Here is a 21478-nt window from a genome sequence, read left to right on the forward strand (position 1 = left end):
ATACGAAGACAAGTTCAGACGAGTTGATAAGAGGCCACCTCGCCCGCTGGCCCCGCCTGCGTTCCTTCCCCGACGTCCCAGGGAGCTCGGTGGACAGAGGACGCTGATGACCAGGGTCTTGGCCAGAGCCGAGCCCCCCGGCCTCGCCCCAGAGCCCCCAGCACACCATGGGGACACCCTCTGAGACCCCAAAGCTTGCGGTGTCCAGCACCCCAGGCACAGCTGGCACGAGGCTGGTCCACGTCGCCTGTTTAGACTGATGGGCACCTCAGGGAAGGTGCTTTGGGCAACCACAGCTTCGTGGCATTTGAGTAACCATCAAACTCACGTGATTCACAGTTATTGCCACAGGCCCCCTGGGGGCAGAATGCAATGACAGCCTCTTCTGCGCATCCAGGGCCCCGCCCCGTCAGCCTCACCCAGGCTGGCGTCGGTGTCCCCGGGGCACCCTCCCTGCCTAGAGCCTCCTACGGCCGTGAGGGCTGCTGGACGTGGATGCAGATCCGCTGTGTCACCTCTGGGTCTACGGAGCCCGTCTCTGAGCTGCGGCTGCAGGAACGCAGACCCACCCGCCCTCAGGAAGCAGCACCTGAGCAGTCGGATGAGTAGGTTCAGAAGACAGAGGATGGACCCGGAGGAGACAGAGGGCACGGGCAAGGCAGGAAGCCAGGGCGCACATCAGCGTCTGGAGCAACGCAAACTCCAGGGGGGCTGGAGTTGGTAAAAGCGCAACCTCCAGTCACCCGGCACGGGGCACCCGGCACAGACCTCACCTGTCAGGTCTCTACCTGCTCACACTGTCTGAAGTGTTACCTCCACATACACCACGTGACCTTGAAGCTCAGAGGGACGAGACGGCCAGGGCCCAGGTCACCCACTGGAGGGCACAGGCCAGGGCTCAAACCTGCACGTCTGGCTCCCAGAAGCGCTGCCTGGCAGCTGCACAATGACTTTGGGGGTTTTTTGTTTGTTTGTTTGTTTTGTTTTGTTTTGTTGTCTTTTTGCCTTTTCTTGAGCCGCTCCCGTGGCATATGGAGGTTCCCAGGCTGTGGGTTGAATCGGAGCTGTAGCTGATGGCCTACGCCAGAGCCACAGCAACTTGGGATCCAAGCCACGTCTGCGACCCACACCACAGGTCACGGCCACCCGGGTCCTTAACCCACAGAGCAAGGCCAGGGATCAAACCCACAACCTCAAGGTTCCTAGTCGGGTTCGTTAACCACTGCGCCACAACGGGAACTCCCCTGCACCATGACTTTGGAGGCCAGAGGAGTGAGTGTCCCGTTACGAGGAAGCGACCCGGGAGAAGCAGGGAGGGGCTTCGGCCTGGACGTCACACTAGAGCACTGATGCTCAGGCCGGGGGCGACGGGAACCGGACGTTCTGGGAGCCGTGTGTTCTGACCTCGTTCCCAGCTGGGTCCGGCCTTCCTGACTCACCTGGCAGGTCCAGCTCCCAGCCTTGCTTGTCCCGGCATCGGCTCCCACACCCGTCACCTTCAGGAGGCTCGCTCAGCCCCGGATCCTGGAGGTCTTTCTCCCGAGTGAGTCATCGCAGCTTATTGTGATCAACCAGGTGACACCAACCAGGTGACACCAACCAGGTGACAGTTCTCCAGCAAACCGGCTCAGTCACACACCCTCCTGTCCCCGAAGCGAGCAGGCAGGTGCGGCCGACCCAGCCCCGCGACTGCTCAGAACTTACCCACGGGCGATAGGCCGACTGCCCGCACTAGTCAGCTGCCACCAACCACTCCTTCCTCCTGCCGGGTGGCGCAAGGCCTCGGGGCACCCCGAGGTCGTTCCGCCGACAGCACTGGGGACCCCCGCGTTCTCTGACCTTGGGGTGTTCTTCCTCCCACAGGGGGTGTCACCCTGATCGTGGGCCATGGCTCGGCACTGGACTCCTGCACCCGCCCGCTGCTCAGGCTGCCGCCCCGGGACTGTGCAGACTTCGGCCGGCTGGTGAGAAAGGTAAGGCGGCCTCTTTCCTCCTTGGGCCAGAGAGTCGGCCGCCCGAGGATGCAGGGCCACTGCAGTCCCCTCTCAGAATGGAGATAAGTGTCCTGGCAGCCCAGGGCCACAGGGACCCAGCTGTCCCCTGAGAATGTGCCCGCCTGACCGGAGTTCTCAGCTGCAGCACCGCTGACGTTTGGGCAGGACAATGGCACACCACGGGGACCGTCGTGTGCCTCGTGGGATGTTGAGCAGCATCCCTGGCCCCTATTCTAGACGCCAGAGCGCCCCTGGGTGAGACAAGCGGTAAGGTCTGTAGACATTTCTCGTTGCCATGGGAGGGCGGGGGAGCCCCTCACCCACCAGGACAGACGCGCTGGACCTTGGTTCTGCGCTCACGGCAGCGGGACCACCCTGGGTACGTCACACCGGCCTCCAAGGCATAGCTGGTTTCAGAGTGAGTCTAAACTCGGTGGGCTTGGTGTCAAAGAGTAATGAGGGATTTCATTCCGTTCTAGATCCCCTTTCTGGGCATGTGCTTCTGCGAAGAAAACAAAGAGGAAGGGAAATGGGAGCTGGTGAACCCTCCCGTGAAGACGCTGACTCATGGCTCAAACCCCGCCTTTAACTGGAGGCACTGGGTCCAGGACAACTAAGAGCCACCTCGATGTTGGCATAAGGTGGCGTTGAGGGGGCAGAACCCTTCACAGAGGCTGGGAGGCACCATGAGGTGGACGGGGTCTTCGCCCGCCCCCGCCCTGCCCCCAGTGTGATTGGTAGAAGCACAAAATGCACTTTGCGGCGCCAGAGTGTCTGCCCTGGGCTTTCCCCCCGGTGCCCGCCCTCAGCGGCCCCGTTGTCCTGCAAGCTCGGCCGTGGGGACGCCACCGTGCGCCATGTGCATCGTCAGCCTGGAGGGGACCGAGGAGCTGGGACTCTGGTGTCGAGGAATTAAAGACTCAACACACACCCCTCCCGGAGGAAAACCCCCCTTCATTTTACACCTTCCTCTTCGTCAAGCTCCCCAGCCTTTGTCCTTTTTCCGTTTGCGGTTGCTCTTGGGCTATGTCCGCAGGGGCCGAAAGAGGCAGGCTGTCGAATAAAATGGTACAAGAAACCACCTCCCGAATCAAAACCGGGAACCGAGCTCAGTGTCCACAGAGCCAGTGTTAGTTTCCTGATGCTGCCGTGATGAGTTTCCCCTGCGGCAGTGATTAGAGACACAACTTTTAAACACACAGGTTTATTCTGCTACGGTCCCCGTCAGAAGTTCCGAGGTAGGCCAGCGGGTTCTGGGAGAGCCCCACTTCCCGTCTTCTTGCAGGTTCTATCCTTGGCCTTGCTCAGTGGGTTAAGGATCTGGCGTTGCCGTGAGCTGTGGTGTAGCTCACAGATGCGGCTTGGATCTAGCATTGCTGTGGCTCTGGCATAGGCTGGCAGCTGTAACTCTGATTAGACTCCTAACCTGGAAACCTCCAGGTGCCACGGGTACAGCCCTAAAAAAAAAAGATTTCTCATTGTGGCCAGTGGAAATATACCCAACTAGGATCCATGAGGATACAGTTTTGATCCCTGGCCTCAATCAGTGGGTTAAGGATCTGGCATCTCCCTGAGCTATGGTGTGGGTCACAGACACAGGTTGGATCTGGTGTTGCTGTGGCTGTGGTGTAGGCCAACGGCTACAGCTCTGATTTGACCCCTAGTCTGGGAACCTCCATATGCCACAGGTGCGGCCCTAAAAGACAAAAAGATTAAAAAAAAAAAAAAAAAAAGATGTGGTACGTATGCACAATGGAATACTATTCAGCCATAAAAAATGAAATAATGCTATTCACAGCAACATGGGTGCCTCCAGAGATTCTCATACTAAGTGAAATAAGTCAGGAAGAGAAAGACAAATGCCATGTGACATCACTTCTACGTGGACTATGTGGTGTCTAAAATATGACAGAATTGATCTCATCACAGAACACGGCTCTGGCCCCTCCCCCGCCTGCAAAGGCAGCATGGCCCCTCCCCAAACCTCCCCATTCCGCTGCTTTGCCTTCCGCTTCTGAGCCTCCTGCCTCCCTGTTGTAACTCCCCTTGGGATTACACTGAACTCACCCAATAATCCAGAAGCATCTCCCCGTCTCAAAAGCCTGAACGTAAGCCCATCTACAAAGCCCCCTTTGCCGTGTGACGTCACGCAGTCACAGGCACAGGGACTAGGATGTGCCTGGCTTTGGGGCCACTCTTCAACCCAGCATGCACACCCCCCCAGCTCCCCCAGGCACATCAGGCTGCTTAGACGGGGCCCAGGTATAAGGATCTGAGACGGGCTCCCTGGGTTCTGGTCTTATCTGGCTTCTCTTTGTCTCCCTTTTAACCATGGGGTGGGGGCCCCTCCAAATGGAGCGAGTGGGCCCGTGACGAGCCCATGTCACCAGGTGCGGTGAAGTCTCCAGCAAAGGTGTGAATCCGGGGGTCTCTCATTTGGAAGACGCTGCTCCAGGCCGTCCATGGGGGTCCCCCAGCGTTGTGCTCTCATCCCATCCCCAGGGAAGAAGAAGAGAAACCCTCCAAGTGCTCGGAGCGAGGGGACTGTCACGGCCGGAGGTGCTGCCCTGGGTCCCTCTCTGGACCCCCAGGACCACACTGACTTACTAGTTGTGACGATGCTGAAAATGGCACAAGTTGAGCAAGGGTTTAAATAGTTGTCTGTTCTCTCGGGCGGCCCAAGAGACGTATGGATTCACCCTCTTGGGGCGAGGTGTCTGGTCTCACGCCCAGGGTAACACAGGCTCAGACAGCACCCCCTCCCTGCTGGGGGGCTGACGGAGGTCTACACAGGCGACGAGGTGGGTTTGAATCTCAGATCTCAGGTCAAGTGGGCAATAAACACTATTTTCTTTATATTCTATAGTTCTAGTTCTTTTTTTTTTTATGTAGTTTCTTTTCACCCTTGTTACGTCTAAGTAGTTTTTTTTTAATTTCATTAGAGTATAGTCGATTTACAATGTTGTGCCCATTTCTGCTGAACAGCAAAGCGACCCAGTCATACATCCATATTCCTTTGCTTGTATTAGTTTCCATCACGGTCTATCCCAAGAGACTGGTCAGAGTTCCCTGTGCTATAGAGCAGGACCTCATTGCTTATTTATTCCAAATGTCATAGGGTGCACCTACTAACCCCAAACTCCCCGTCCATCCCACTCCGGCCCCGTCCCCCTTGGCAACCACAAGTCTGTTTCCTATGTCTGTGAGTCTGTCTCTGTTTGATAGATGGTTCATTTGTGCCATAGTTGAGATTCCACAATAAGTGATATCATGGTATTTGTCCTTCTCTTTCCGACTTACTTCACTTAGTATGAGAATCTCTAGTTGCATCCATGTTGCCGTGAATGGCATTTCATTTTTTATGGCTGAGTAATATTCCATTGTGTGCAAGTACCACTTCTCCTCCTCCTCCTCCTTCTCCTTCTGTATGACTGCACCTGCAGCATATGGAAGTTCCTGAGTCAGGGATGGAATCAGGGAATACACAACCCCTCCTGACTTTTTCTGTATTTACTTTCAAACATTCATAAAAATCTGACTCCCTGAGGGCGGGTTTTGCGAGGAGTAAAGGCAAGAACCGGGATCACCCAAACCTCCTGCTGCCCTGGCTGTGGGCACCATCGAGGCCCAGAGACACTTGTGCTGACCCCTGAGCTCCTACCACAGGCGTTCCCCAGAGCCCCCAGGGAGCACAGGGCCCAGGAAGGGGTCTGTGGGCAACAGCCCTCCCCAGCCCTTATGCCTGAGAGCGTCTGGTGGCTTTGCCAACCTGCTGTCCAAAGGAAGGCCAGGCACCTGCCCAGGGTCAGCGCCAGTGCCCCTGGAACCTCCTCACATGGAGCCAGGCTGGGGGGTCTTCTCCGCTCTGAAGCGCTTTGTCGCCTGGTCTCGGGGGCTCACAAAGGCCCACAAACAGCCCTAACTGCTCCCCCGACTCCGTCAGGCCCCCGCCTCGGTCCAAGGAGCCATGGAGGTTGGGGTGGGGACAGAGGCGCCCCCCTCCACCTGCACACAGAGCCCCCGCTCCCTCCAGCCCACACATCACAAGCCAGGAGCACAACCTTGGATCCCCAGCAAGGCCGCTGACATCCTGGTGCCACGAGAAGAGACTTCAGCAACGTGGCTCAGCTCAAGGGTACGTCCAGGTGTCAGTGGCTCTGTTTAAGGACACATGGAGAGGAGGTACGATGACAGAGAAGTCCGATTTGCATGGCCATGACAACAGACATTAAACCCCTAGGGACACCCTTATGGGACACGCGACCACGAAGTGCCACAAAAGAAGCCTGAGCTGGCTGGAAAGGCCCGTCACAGCCTTTGTAGAAAAGAAAAGTCAACCTACAGGAGCCATCTCCTGACTCAAGCCCCAGAGTGATCACAATCAAATAAAAATCATGAAAATGGCTTTTTAGGGAGAGATGAGTGGATTCTAAAGTTCACAATGAAAAGCAAACATCCAGGAGGAATAACAAAAAAAAAAAAAATCCCAGGAGTTCCCATCGTGGCTCAGTAGTTAACAAGTCCAACTAGGAACCATGAGGTTGTGGGTTCGATCCCTGGCCTTGCTCAGTGGGTGAAAGATCTGGCGTTGCTGTGAGCTGTGGTGCAGGTCACAGATGCGGCTCGGATCCCATGTTGCTGTGGCTCTGGTGTAGGCCGGTGGCTCCAGCTCCGATTTGACCCCTAGCCTGGGAACCTCCATATGCTGTGAGAGTGGCCTTAGAAAAGGAAAAAAAAAAAAAAAAAAATCCCAAAGAGAGCAACAGGAGGAAGCGGGAACTAAGACCAACAGATGTGAAACCCCTCCTAGGGCTGCGGTGGTTACGGCGGCAGGTGGCAGCTTGACTGAAAGTGGGGCCCAGCCGCTCGCGGCTCTGAAGACAATAAAGAGGTGAGGTTGCTTTATTTCGGAGGCCGGCAGCACGGAGGGGGCCTCCTGTCCAAAGACTGACAATCGGGGGGCAAGAGGTTTTACGGCGGAGGGCGGGGGCTGCGTGCGGAAACAGCGCCGTCCGCTCCGCCGTCACCTCGCAGTTGGTCGGGTGATCTGAGCAGCAGCCTCTTGACTGTGTCAAGCACAGTTTGTCTTCAGTTCCAGGGTCGGTTTGTTCCTGCTTCTTTGAGGCCACTTCTGGGAACTGTGGCAGCAATGTCATGGCCCCAGTCTGGTCGTCACGCCGCTAACGTCTTCCAGCGGGTGGGGTTTCAGTGTCGACAAGGCAGCGCACAGGACACGGCTCAGAAGGTGACCCACAGCCCCTGAGAGGAACTAAAGTCCTTGCCTTTGCTTCGTGACTAAATGTTGTGACTTGGTCTCGTTGGACTGCTTTCCTTTGCGCCTGCATTTTCTCACTTTTCTGATTAAACTTATTCTTTGAAGTTTTTCTGCAGACAAAAGGCAGGTGGAGGATGTGGCGGGGGTGGGGTGAGCACAGGGGCCTGCTCCGTTTCCAAAGCACTGGATTTTAGGCAGAGAGAGCGCAGGTATAAATAGACAGGAATTGGCCCTAAAATTCAGGGGTTAATTACGTTAAAGTGGTGATGGAGTGACTGGGGCCAGTTAGGTGATTAAGTCGGTGAGGTGGGGACAACAGGGTCACCGTCCAGGGAAGGAGGTGGGCGTTACTCCTCACAAGTTAGAAACACACACACACACACACACACACACACACACACACACACACACACACACGCATCAAAGACGTAAATGCAGAAAGTGAAATTGTAAACGTACCCGCAGACATCAGGTAGGAGGGTTTTAAGTATCTCAGTGGGAGAAGGACTTTTAATCATGGTACAGACATCTGGAACTGTAACAGGAAAAACAGATCAGTCCAAATAAAACATTTTCAAATCCACTTTAAAAAGCACCTTGAGGGAGTTCCCGCTGTGGCTCAGAGGGTTAGGAATCTGACAAAGTGTCCGAGAGGATTCAAGTTCGATCCCTGGCCTCGCTCAGTGGGTTAAGGACCTGGCGTTGCCGTCAGCTGTGGTGTAGGTCACAGACGCAGCTCAGATCTGCATTGCGTGGCTGTGGTGTAGGCTGGGAGCTGCAGCTCCCATTCAACCCTTGGCCCAGGGAACTTCCATATGCTGCAGGTGCGACCCTAAAAAGAAAGAAAAAGCATTTTGAGGAGTTTTCTTGTGACACAGAGGACCCAGTGTTGTCACTGAAGTGGCTCGGGTTGCTGCCGTGCCTTGGGTTCAACCCCTCACCCAGGAACTTCCACTTGCTGCAGGCACAGCACCCACCCCCCAAAAAATCACTTTAAACAAATTTGAAAAGTAAAATTGGGGGAAGCCATGTACACCCCCTCGCCCCCAGCTGGGGTCCTCCTCAGAGTTCATCTGCCACGAGGCCCATCCAGCCTCCCAGCCTGCATCCCAGCCTGCATCCCAGGGACCCCAGTGCCATTAGTCACAGTCCGCCTTGCTTTGCTCTTTGTTGTCACTTGTTTGTGGAGACATTGCTTCTTTCAAAGGGCGCAAGGGTGATCATGTGCCAAGTCCACCCCAAGCCCTCGACCTGGGCAGGGGCAGCCCCTGGTCCTCTCTGCCTCTGTGATTCACCTGAGAACCTGCTCTGGTCACATAGTCCAAGTTCCAACCATGGCACCACTGGCACTGGGGAGGGGCAATTCTTTGGGGGTGGGGGCTATGCACTGTGAGACATTTTGCAGCCGCCTTGATCTGGACCCAGTAAGATGCCAGGAGCACCCCTCCTCCACCTAATGACAACCAGAAATGTCTCTGCCCAGCCAAGAACCGCTGATGTGGTCCCTTCCCAGAGATGCTGAGAGCCCCAATCCCAGGCTGTCACGGGCCAAAGCCCTTGGAGTCTCCACGACCTGCACAGTTGCCATGGAACCCCGGCTGGGTACACTTGCCATTATGAGAACAAATGTCACAACAAATAGCTCCCTTTCTTGTGATGCTCTGAAGGGCAGGCGCCTGTGGATCCAAGGACAGAGGAAGCTCAGATGTGCCTGTGGACCCTGGGGGGGTTGTGGGGGGGCACAGCTGCATTGAGGGTGGTCAGTGGGCCTTTCTGTCCTGGTGGCCGGGTCCTGGTGACAGCCCAGCCTTGTTTCTAGTCTTTCAGTCATTTGACGGAATTTCCCAACCAATTTCTAGAACTTGAAAGTCTTCCATGAACCCCCAATGGCTGCAGAATCCTCGGACCGGGCGCAGGGTCCTCAAACAGAGGGACCTTTTCCTCAATCCCCACCCCCTGCCCCCCACCGGCCCCACGGGCCAGCAGACAGTGGAGGCACAAAAATTAATGAGATCGCAAGACACCGTTTCCAATAATGAGGAGACATTAATTATTCCACACATTTGTACAGCAACAGCAGTGCTCTTCAGAAGGGTTAAACTGGGATCGGGAGACCAGGTCTGAACTCCATGTGTGCTTTACCCCTGTGACCTCTGGCACGACCTCTATGTGCCTTGGGTTCATCTAGGAACCTGATACAGGCTGTCAGCAGCCATCTAGGTCACAGCATCCTACCCTCTGTCCTAGACAAGTGTCATCTTGTTAGTAAGCAGGTTGGGGTTGGGGGGCACTGACCTGGAGTGTCTGTGCTGTATGCCAATTGCTATGCTGTAAATTCGCCCACCAGATTCTGATTCTGAGCCACTGATGTTTGATTAGTTGATTTGCACAATGCCTCTCTCTTTCAGAGTTCCCTGGTGGGGCAGTGGGCTAAGGATCTAGTGTCACTGCTGTGGCTTGGACCACTACTGTGGCGCAGGTTCAATTCCCAGCCTGGGAAACTCCACATGCCTTGGATGTGGCAAAAAAGTAAAATGTAAGACTGAAAATCTGCTCTTGAGCGGGCAGGAGGGCTCCAGCCCACTGTGCTCTGAGGAGAGAGGTCAGGTTTAGTGACAGGTGCTTTGAGTGGAGTGCAGGCACCTGCACCCCAGGCACTTCAGGCTGGTGCCCACTTCCTGCCAAAGAAAACAAGTCTCTTCCACAAAGAGGGGGGAGGACAGGAGGAGGGGACCAGATCAGGCGAGAGGGGAGACCACAGCACTGGGCTGGGACCAAAGACCCTGGAGAAGGGCTGGGCTGGGCTATGTAGTGACATGCTGCATGCTGGGCTCCAGACAGGTGTTCAGCTCCCAGGACCCTGCAAGGTTGTGTCTCTTCCCGGCGCCCAGCCCAGCCAGCGACTCTGGCACCTAGACCACGCCTGGAGGGAGCCGCAGCCCTTATCTGGACCCAGCCTCCCCATTCAACTGGATGCAGCCTGCTTCCACCCCTCCAGCCCCACTGTCTCCCCAACTCGAGGGAACCGCACACTTCCACCAAGGCAAGACCAAGCCAGCACACGCCGTACCCTGAGCAAAGTCTGCGGGGCGGAGGCATCAAACTATTAAAGCTGTACTTAACCTTAGAGACTTTATATTTCACCAAGGGTCATAGGAACCCAGCTGTGTCGCTCAGTCTTTGCAAGTCTCCACAGCAAATTTCCAGAACCCTTAGCTTCTCATCTCTGTTTGGTTCCAAGTAAATGCCACCTCCAGCTGTTGAATACCATTTGCTCCCAGGAGGGAAGCCCATTTCAAAAGCTAAGATTCAGGCACACACGTACACACACACACACACACACACACACACACACACACACACACACACAATTTTCTTAATGAAGCAAAAAGCCATTCAAAAAAAGGAATGATCTGGAAAAAAAAAAAAAAAGAATGATCTGGGAGTTTCCGCTGTGGCGCAGGGGAAATGAATGGGAAGAGTATCCGAGAGGATGCGGGGTCAATCCCTCGCTTAGTGGGTCAGGGATCTGGCGTTGCTGTGGTGTAGCCCGGCAGCTACAGCTCCGATTGGACCCGTAGCCTGGGAACCTCCATGTGCCGCAGGTGCAGCCCTAAAAAGCAAACAATAAAAAAAGGTCTTGGGATGAGCAGATACACACTACTATACATAAAATAGATAACACAAGAAACTATACTCAGTATCCCATAGTGACCTATAACGGAAAAGGATCTGAAAAGGAATAGACACTAAACACGTCTAACTGAATCACTGTGCTCTCCACCCGAAAGTCAACCAGCATCGCAAATCAACAGTGCTTCATTTTTAAAAAGAAGAGAAGTGGAGTTCCCGTCGTGATGCAGTGGTTCACGAATCCGACTAGGAACCATGAGGTTGCGGGTTCGATCCCTGGCCTTGCTCAGTGGGTTAAGGATCTGGTGTTGCCATGAGCTGTGGTGTAGGTTGCAGACGCGGCTCGGATCCTGCGTTGCTGTGGCTCTGGCGTAGGCCGGCGGCTACAGCTCCGATTAGACCCCTAGCCTGGGAACCTCCATATGCCACAGGTGCGGCCCTAGAAAAGGCAAAAAGACAAAAAATATAATAAATAAAATAAAAAGAAGATAAGTGATCCTATACTTTGAGCACTAGAGGGAAAGCTGCCCTCATCCCTTAAGCCCTCCGAGGAAGCCTCGGAGTTTAACACGGGACCAGCAGAGGATCTTCTACACGGGAGGCCCTGGAGACAGAGCACCGGACACGGGTCCCCCCTGCAGAAGCTCCCGCCGCGCTCGGATGAATGGGTGAGCAATGATGGCAGGTAATCGGGGTGGGCAGGGGTCCGAGGAGCCCCGAGGAGACGCCTCATCCAGCCGCGTCGGCCTTCATCTCCTGCACCTGTCCTCTCGTCCAAGCATCGCTGCGTCCCCGCCCGGCAGCGCCGCCCCCCTCTTCCCTGGCGGCCTGAAGAGCTGCTCGGAGATAACCAAGGACGAGGCTGGGGAGGAAGCACCCAGCACTTCCTGAGCCAGAGATGGAACGAACCTCCCAAAGAGAGCCCCGGAATTGAAGCCCAGCAAAGTGAGCGCAGGTGTTCATCCTGGGGGTTGTTAAGAACGAAAAATGCAGTTAGCACGACATTGTAAGTCAGCTAGACTTTAATCAAAAGAAAAAAAAAACAGCAAAAAAAAGAAGGAAAAGAGAGACAGAAAGAAAGAGAAAAAGAAAGAGAGAAAGAAAGAAAGAGAGAGAGAAAGAAAGCAAGCAAGCAAGCAAGCAAGCAAGCAAGCAGAAAATGCACCAAGCATTCTTTGTTCAGACCACACGGGCCCTCTGCTCAGGTTGTAAATCCACCCTGGGCCTGGGCCCTGCTGGGTGGACGAGTCGCCTCCCAAGAGTAGGGGGCTAGGGGGAGGGGGGAGGAGGCTCTATGTGGCTGATGACACCTGCCCGTCCCCTTCTCAGGGCTGACAAGCCCGCAGAGCCTCAGGAAGGACCCTGGGATCGGTGGGCCGGGCCCAGCCTGCTCTCACCCCGCCGTGACCCCCACCAGCAGCCCCCTGCCCCCAGGCCCAGGGCCCAAGGGAGACAGCAGAGCCATGGCCTGGCCGGGACCTCCTCTGGGAGGAGCAGTCCTCCTGCCTCGTCTGCGCTGCTTGACTCTCCCGTTCCGTCTGCCCAGAAGACAGGGACCTCAGCTTGGGGTGGAAGCTCTGTTATTTTATTTTATTTGTTTTATATAATGATTTTTATGTTTTTCCATTACACGTTTTGATCTTGTAGCTTGAATTACCGATAAAACCATTCAGGTTTTTTCCAGATTCTCTCCTCCACCCTGGCCCGCGTGAGCACGGATGTGGCGTGTTTAATGGACATCTGTGTGGGGCATTAAGACAGAGGCAGCAGGTACTGGCATTTGAGAAAACGGATTAAAATCGACTTTTTTCTATGTATTTGGATTTAAAAGAATTCTATCCCAAAGTGTGAAAGGGTAATTTGTTGGATGCAGAAAGAGCATTTTAGAAGAGAAAGGCAGTTCAAACAAGGTACCTGAAAAGAGCCAGATGCCACCTAATGGTAGCTTTTATAGAATGCTTGGTTATTTTCTGGAATCATGTTGCATTCTTTCAATTTATGCATTTCAGAGTTGATAAGAAGAGCGAGTAGGACCACGTCGGTATGAGAGATGCAGTAGGTGAACAGGTGTGCCTTCCCAAGTCAAACACCTGGGGTGTGATGGAGCCAGGTGAGAGGAGACGGGCACAGGTTTAGACAGACCCAGGTGCTCCCGCCATGGCACAGCATGTTAACCATCCAGCTTGTCTCTGCGCAGGCATCAGATCGATCCCCAGCCCAGCACAGTGGCTTAAGGATCTGGTGTTGCTGCAGCTGTGGCATAATCACAATGTGGCTTGGATTTGATCCCTGGCCTGGGAATTTCCATATGCTGCGAGTGCGACCAAAAAAGGAAAAATATATAGAGATCCAGTAGCAAACTGCAATTGGGTCCTAGAAGTAACTGTTCCGGGACTTGCCTTCTCATCAAAAACAACCAGAAATCTGGGCAAAACTACATGAAATATGTTATCTTTCAGATGCTGGACAAAAGGTGGTGCACGTCTGCGATATTGCAAGGGAAAAAAAAGAAGAACCCCGCTATCACTGCAGCTTTCTACTGACGAGTAATTTCCAAAGCACAGTGCAGGGAGGGGACACAGGAACAGAATCGAGATCTCGTGGAGCTGAGGAGACAAAAATTAAAGTTCAGGGGAGATAAGGCAGATGCAGACTGTAGGACAGGGGACCCAAGAGGAGGAGTCTGGAAATTGCACGGAGGTTCTCCTGAGTCTCTGCCTGACCACAGTCTGAACAAGGGCAGCACGAAATTCCACAGGCCAGTCAGCGATGCCCACAGAACTGCCCAGAGCTTTACACGTGTGTGAAATATTTAAGTTCCCACGAGCCAGAGGGCAGAGACCTCACTGAATATATAAAGCCGTCATTGGAGGCCGACAAAATCTTACCTATGGGCTCTGGTCCAATTGGAAGGCACAAACCAGCCAGGTGTCTGAACAGGAAAATTTCATATAAAGAAGTATTAACTGCAATAGGGGAGGAACTGTGAAGATGAAAAGAGAACGCGAGAAAATCCCGAGGCTGAAGGCGCGTAGCCAAGAATGGACACCCCTGGAAGGAGGGCTTCTTCCTCACGGCCGGGACTCAGACCTCGCTGGAGACAGTACTTGCAGGATAGTGAAGAATTTTGCAGATTGTGCGAAGCTCAGCTGGTTCACAGCAGCCATGGAAACAGGAAGCATCCTGCAGGTGCAGATGGGCCAAGGCTGGTGGGCCAGTGTGCAGAGAGCTGGGGCACTGGAAGTCCGATTGCCAACAGGTGGCAGGAACCGTGGTGTCCATACCCAGAGGGCTACATCCGGGTGGTGATCAGACTGGGTCCGAGCACCACGGGCCGTGATCTGCGTAAGAAAAAAAAAAAATGGCACATCAGAACCAGAAAAAGAAGCTCCTTCCTCCCGAATTTCCCTCCAGCACCCTCTGCTGACAAAGCCTGATATTGTGCTCACTGGAGAGGAGAAAGAAATGTTTACTGCTTCATTATCACAGCACAGGAGAACAACTGGTCCGTCGGGAGCTGAGAGGCCAGGAAGCGATAAATGGCATGTGGGACAAAAACAGCCCTAGAGGAAAAGAATGCTTTAGATCTGCTACAACCCAACACGAGACTCCAAAAAATCAAAGTCATCTTCGAATATCTTAACTGCGAAATAGAAAAAACTCCACCGCCTTTAAAGAAATACAATAAGGCAGGACCTGTCATGGCGCAGCGGCAACGAATCTGACTAGGAACCATGAGGTTGCGGGTTTGATCCCTGGCCTTTCTCAGTGGGTTAAGGATCTGACTTTGCCAAAAAGGCGAAAAACAAATAGACTAAAACCCAGCACTGGCGATCACATTGGTGATGTCAGGTATATCATCGAAAACTCCTAGACAAGTATTAGCTTGGGGCAAAGATGGAGTTGCGGAGAGATGGACTTTTCCTCCTGCCAGAAATGGAAAAGTACCTACCATGATGGTTATGGAGATATTTTACACCAGGCAACAGAGGACAGCGACCCCTCGGAGAGAGAAGCAAACAAGGTGGGCCCTACAATTGCGCATCTTGCTGCGTGGAGAGGGGATTTCTAAGTCCTGATACGGAGAGCAAGAGCCCAGACAAGCCGAGGAGGCTGCCTGAGTAAAGGAGCGAGGCTGAGAGTTTGTAAACAAAGCAGCAGGAATGCTCCAGGACCAGAGAGGAGAGTAGCACAGAGAGAACCCCAGAGGTGTGTGGGTGCTCAGCTTGAGTCATCCAGCACTTACCGAACTGCGGCTATTTCAGCATTTACTGAAATCAAATTTCTTGAGATGAAAACTACAGTGTGAGAGACTTAAAAACACACTGGATAGAATTGAGAGTCACTTAGACGTTGCAGAAGAAAAGATGGGTGAAGGTGAGCGCGCAGCAATAAAAACTAACCACACGGAAACAGAAAGAAAATTAACTGACACTAAAACAAGCAGAATGTCAGTGAGTTGTAGGAAAATATCCAGCAGCCTAGTACATGACGCACTGGAGCCCCTGGAAGGGACGGGAGAAGAAAAGGTATTTGGGGAAAGCAACGGCCAAAACGCTTCTAAATCTGATGAAAACAATAAACGCACATCCAAGAATCTCAACAAACTCCAAGCACAAGAAATATAATGAAAGGTATTGAGAAAAATATATATAATCAAATTGTTCAAAACCAGAAATAAGGAGAGATCTTAATAGCAGATGGAGCAAAAATATACATAACATACAGAGGCACAAATTTAAGAATAACAGCAGGAGTTCCCCTCGTGGCTCAGCAGAAATGAAACTGACTAGAGTCCATGAGGATGCATGTTTGATCCCTAGCCTCACTCAGTGGGTTAAGCATCTGGCATTGCCACGAGCTGGGGTGTAGGTCGCAGACACGGCTCGGATCTGGCATTGCTGTGGCCGTGGCGTAGGCTGGCAGCTGTAGCTCCGATTGTACCCCTAGCCTGGGAACCTCCATATGCCAGGGGTGCGGCCTTAAAAAGACTGAAAAAAAAAAAAAAAAAAACAGGAAGAAAGACACAAACTACCACAGCTCAATCAAGAAAAAATAATCCAGTCTTATATCTAGTAACAGAATTGCATTTGTAGTTAAAAAACCTTCCTACAAAGAAAAGTACAGACTCAAGATAACTTCACTGGTGAATTCTACCAAACAAGGAAGGAAGAAATAATACCAATTCTAAACAAACCCTTCCAGAAAATTGAAGAGAAGGTAATTCTTACCAACCTATTCTATGAGGCCAATATCACCTCAATAACAGAACTCGAGAAACACATTTCAAAAACAGAAGACTACAAATAACCATCCCTCATAAACATAAGTGCAAAACTTATTAACAAAATTTTAACAAATCAGATATAACAATATATAAAAAGGATGATATAGCCTCGTCAAGTGATTTATCCCAGGAATGCAAACATCCAAAAATAAAAATCTGTTACTCATGATGTTAACAACTAAAATAAAAAATGTGTACGGAGTTCCCGTCGTGGCGCAGCGGAAACGAATCCGACTAGGAACCACGAGGTTTGGGTTCGATCCCTGGCCTCGCTCAGTGGGTTAGGGATCCAGCATTGCCGTGAACTGTGGTGTAGGCTGCAGACACGGCTTGGATCTGGCATTGCTGTGGCTGTGGTGTAGGCTGGCAGCTGCAGCTCCGATTAGACCCCTAACCTGGGAATCTTCATATGCTGTGGGTGTGGCCCTAAAAAGCAAAAAATAGCAAAATATATATATATAATCCTCTCGATAGAGACAGAGAAAATTTTTTGACAAAACTCAACACCCTTATCTGATTAAAAACTCTCAGTAAATCAGGAAGGGAATTTATCAACTTGATAAAGAGGAAAAAAAAGCCCCTAGAGCTGTCACAATAACTTAATGATGAAAGAATAAACGCTCTCCCTGTAAGAGCAGCACCACCATGCAACATGGGACTGGAGATTCTAGACGGTTCAATGTGACAAGAAAATATAATAATAAAAGGCATTCGGATTAGAAAGGAAGCAGTAAGAGTTCCCCTATTCATAGACCAACTAATCATATATGCAGAAAACTCAATGGAACCTGCTCCCCAAAATGCTGAGAATTAATAAGTGAGTTTAACAGGATTGAAGAATATAAGGTCAATAATCAAAAAATTATATTTCTATATAATAGCAGTGAATGATTAGTAGTTAATATTAAAAACAGTATCATGGCATTAAAAAAAAGAGATGCAAATGCTAAGCGATACATCTGACAAAAACATGCAAGATGTGTGATACAACTGCAAAACATTGTTCAGAGAAATTGTGGAAGACCGAAGTGGAGAAATGTGCCATATTCCTGGGTCGTAAGACTCAACATTGGTAAAACGTCCTTTCTTCCCAGATTGTTCTGCAGATTCAGTGCTATCCCCACAAAACTGCCAGCAGCACTCTTGGGTCTGTGTTGTAAAGAAATTGACAAGCTGGTCCTGATTCATAAAAATGCGAAGGGCCCTAGAACAGCCAAAACAACTTTGAAAGAGACACAAAGCCGAAGGACTTAGGACTTGGAGGTATATAATAAAGATGTAACAAGCGAGATATCGTGTTGGCACCTAATTATATACACAGAATAATGGAACGAAAGAGCCAGCCCAGAAATTACCCATATGTATACAGAAGGCTGATTTTTCACAAAGCTGTTAAGTCAACCCATTGGAGAAAAGAGTCTTTTCAATAAATGATGCTTAAAAAAAAGAATATCCACACAGGAAAAGATAAATTTCAATCCATACTTTATTCAAAACTGACAAAAACTGGAAACCCAAATGTCCATCAACGTGGGACCAGACCAGCAAAGGAACAGACTCTACTGATAAACTCATGATACAAACGAAAACATCGTGCTGAGCTAGAGGCCAAATCAGTGTATACCACATCATTCCATTTATATAAACTTTAGAAAAGATTCATCCATGATGACAGAAAGCAAAATACTGTCTGCGTGGGGCTCCAGGTACAGGGGAACTGACTGCTAATGGCCATGAACTTTTTTTGGGTAACAAGTGCTCTGAGTCGCCACTGTCCTGGGAGGCTGTCCATTGAACTGTTCACTCAAAATGGGTGTAATCAGTTTGCTATAAAATAGACCTCAAGGAAGTCAATAGAAAATGTTTATGTTTAATTTTGTTAAGGAAATTGGGATACACCTTAGGGTAAGGACTTGTTAACGAGCCCAAGGGCTAACCCTGGTGCCGGCAGAGGGCAGCCCTTGTCACATGCCCCCGAGCTGCCCTCTTGGGAAAGTGCACCTGGGCTCGTTATAAGTTGCCCCCACAGCTGACTGCCCTGATGCCCCCACAGCTGACCGCCCTGATGGAAAACTGTGCCTTGGATCTTTAGGGTGACTGTAGAATTCAAACGATTTTCTCCCTTTCCGCGCTGTCCATAAACCACCGTTTATACAGCGACACTATTTCCCGGTGCCCCCAGTGCAGGAACCGTTGATCCTGATGTGGCACCAGGAGTCCAGGTTGTAATCACCTGAGCTCCAACAGCCCCCTGGCCACCACCCAGCCCTCCCCCCACCCCGCCGTCCCGCCCCCACTTCCACATGCTTCCCTTCGCCCTGCCTTTAGGGTCATTCTGACACGTGTACACCTCGCTGTTACAGCCTAGGGAGGGGAGAAGAGCTACCTGTCCTGTGCTGCCTCCTCCACGCCCCCCCCCCGCCCCCCATCCCCCGACCAAGCCCCACTCCCAGTCCCTGTTCCAGGCATTGAATCACATGAAAAGCGCATGAAGGAATTCCCATCATTTTATTTCAGTGGTTTTTATGGTGCCGACAAACCTCGCAGAACCCAGCTGTAACACACTCGATGACTTTAACATGTCCTGTGGCGTGTCAAGGTTCACAACTGACACATTTATGAAAACCATAATTATACCGCATTTGCAAAAGGTGAGAAGAGCCAGGCATTTAGTGTCATCCTGTTTTACATACTCGTAAAAATTCGAATTCCAGGGAGTTCACGTTGTGGCTCGGTGGTAACAAAACTGACTAGTATCCATGGGGATGTGGGTTCCATCCCCGGCCTCGATCAGCCGGTTTCGGATCCGGTGTTGCCATGCGCTGTGGTGTAGGTCACAGATGTGACTCAGATTCGGTGTTGTGTGGCTGTGGTGTAGGCCGGCGGCTGCAGTTCCGATTTGACCCCTAGCCTGGGAACGTCCATATGCCGCACGTGCAGCCCTAAAAAGACAAAAAAAAAAAACAAAAAAAAATCCAAATTCTAGGGTACTATTTTCAAGTACATGCATTTTTTTTCAGCAGATGTGCTGTGGCGTGCTGGTGCATTCAAGGAATCTGGGGGACTTAATGACACAGCAACAGTCACCACTATACGGAACTGTACCTGAGCGCCTTCTCCACAGCATCTCCTGCAGTCCTCCTAGAGATTCTCTGAGATCTACACAGAAGAAATTGTGTAACACGCAGCCTGCACGAGGCTGGCTGGCTGCGAAGCTGGTGCCTGCATCCTGGCACGTGGAACGCATCTGCCTTTGGTCCCAACCACTGCCACTCTGAGCCATGTGCTAAGTGCTCTCAGAGAGGGGGTCCTCAAAGTGTGGTCCCTGGGCCAGCAGCACCCACATACTCCGGGAACTCGCAACAAATGCACAAACTTAGGTCCCACCCCAGACTCACTGAATCAGAAACTCTGGGGCGGAGCCCAGTAACCTGTTTTCATAAGCCCGCAGGTGACCCTGATGCGTGCCCAGGTTTGAAAACCTCTGCCGTAGGGAACTTGGCTCTGTGAAGGAAGCTCATGGCCAGCCCATCAGGAAGGGTGGCCCCTTTGAAGTTGGTGACCAGGTGTTCACATCAAGTGGGCTTAAAGGCCAGACACCTATAGGACAGGGAGCTGCCCCCATGACTTTATATATGGGTGTGTATATACATATATATATACAAGGAAATTCAGAAGCCCACACACCACCCTGCAGCCTCAGGCTCTGCACAGCAGTGACCCTCCTCCCCTTAGTGGCTCCTGGGACCCAGGCGGGAGCTCACTAAGGGCTCTGAGCTGTAACTTCTTGCTGCCAAAATTCAGCGGTGGAAGAATATCACAGAATCCCCCAGAGGCAATATGCGACTCAGTAAAGGCAGTGTTTGCTGGGCCTCTCTGCCTGTGGGAGGCCCGCTCTGCTTTCACACGACCATGAAGGCCGCATGGTCATGGGGCAGGTCGCTCGAGGACCCCGCGCCTGGAGGAGAAAAGTGTAGAGGCTTCTGTTCCCCCAGTGGGTCTCCCAGGTATGCATATGGAAAGTGGGGCTGCCTGGTTTGAACCTGAGAAAACCATTTATTCTTTTCTTTTTCGTTTGGCCCCACCCTCAGCACGCAGAAATTTCTGGGCCAAGGATGGAATTTGAGCCACCACAGTCACCAGAGCTACTGGCAGTGACAACGCTGGTCCTTAACCCACTGAGCCACCAGGGAACTCTTACCTTTTTTTTTTTTTTTTTTTTTAAGCTCTCAGTAAAATCAGACCCTAAACTTAGGCAGGCCAGGCGCATAGACAGCATTTCAAGATTTTTTTATCCTCCTCCAGAAGGCCGGGGAAGGGGACAGCAGAGGAGACACTGGTCCAAGCCAGGGCTCAAGCGTGGATGAGGAATCCTAAGAGCGTTTGCGCACTGCAGCTTTGTGGGGCTGGCCTGATGCTGCTGCGCATGCGTGGTGGGGCCCTGTGACACTGGCAACTCTTGCGCAAACCTTACCCTATTTTAACACTAGCTGTTGGCTATTGCCGCTTCTTGCCAGGCTCTGTGCTGAGGGCTGGGCGCGCAGGGGTGGAGCTGGGGGTATTCTGATTGCCCCGGTCCCCAGGCCGACCTGCGTGGACCGCATCACCCAGGCTCCCTCCCCCTCCAGTCACTGGGGAGGCCAGAGGAGACGGGCAGCAGGGAGGGGGATGAGGGTGCGGAATCTACTCCCACCGCTCCCTCCCTTACGGGGCTTCCCCCATCTTTACACACAGCCCCTCTCAGACTGTCCTTACGAGCCCGCAGGCTCTCCCGATGCAACCTTGACTAAAGAACTGGTACCAGACGTGGTTCAAGAAACAGCTGCTCCCACGATCAGGTTCTGGATCACTCACATAGGCAGCGTGTCTGCAGGTCACCTCCCTGCTGCTTGGAAACGGAGTACAGGCCATGGGATCGTGCAGAAGAAGCGTCACTATTACCCGAGTTGTTACGAAAGGCAAGTTCACCGGCCAGACGCACCGTGATGCACAGTGAGACAAAACAAACCGAAACGAGAGAGTTGGGAAAAGAGAAAGATTAATGGTGGGGAGTTCCTCTTGTGGCTCAGCAGATTAAGAACCAGGCTAGTATCTATGAGGTTGCAGGTTCAATCCCTGGCCTTGCTCTGTGGGTTGAGGATCCAGCATTGCCGGGAGCTGTGGCTAGGTCGTAGATGCAGTTCAGTTTGGATCTGGTGTTGCTGTGGCTGTGGTGTAGGCCGACAGCTGCAGCTGATTCCACCCCTAGCCTGGAAACCTCCATACGCAGCGGGTACAGCCCTAAAAAGA

General features: G+C 52.1%; 1 protein-coding gene and 1 long non-coding RNA gene across 2 annotated transcripts in view; one reads left to right on the forward strand and one right to left on the reverse strand.

The window, feature by feature from the left end:
* Window positions 1–3099, forward strand: part of UBASH3A (ubiquitin associated and SH3 domain containing A) — a 40325-nt gene extending 37226 nt beyond the window's left edge. The window contains exons 13-14 of the mRNA XM_003358975.4: window positions 1864–1973; window positions 2474–3099. Coding sequence (XP_003359023.3) covers window positions 1864–1973; window positions 2474–2611 — 248 coding nt within the window. The 3' untranslated portion in view covers window positions 2612–3099. The remainder of the gene's footprint in view (window positions 1–1863; window positions 1974–2473) is intronic.
* Window positions 3100–6386: 3287 nt separating this feature from the next.
* Window positions 6387–14255, reverse strand: LOC110256494 (uncharacterized). Its single transcript, XR_002338086.2, has 3 exons — window positions 13791–14255; window positions 7729–7804; window positions 6387–7452 (listed from the first exon to the last, which is right to left on the reverse strand). It is a non-coding gene; the product is annotated as an uncharacterized LOC110256494 (long non-coding RNA).
* Window positions 14256–21478: the final 7223 nt, after the last annotated feature.

Source organism: Sus scrofa, chromosome 13 (assembly GCF_054392235.1).
Source record: "Sus scrofa isolate SSC_HxYL_T2T_F1_AM1 chromosome 13, Sscrofa_HxYL_maternal_Yorkshire_Landrace_v2.0, whole genome shotgun sequence".
Taxonomy (NCBI): Eukaryota; Metazoa; Chordata; class Mammalia; order Artiodactyla; family Suidae; genus Sus; species Sus scrofa.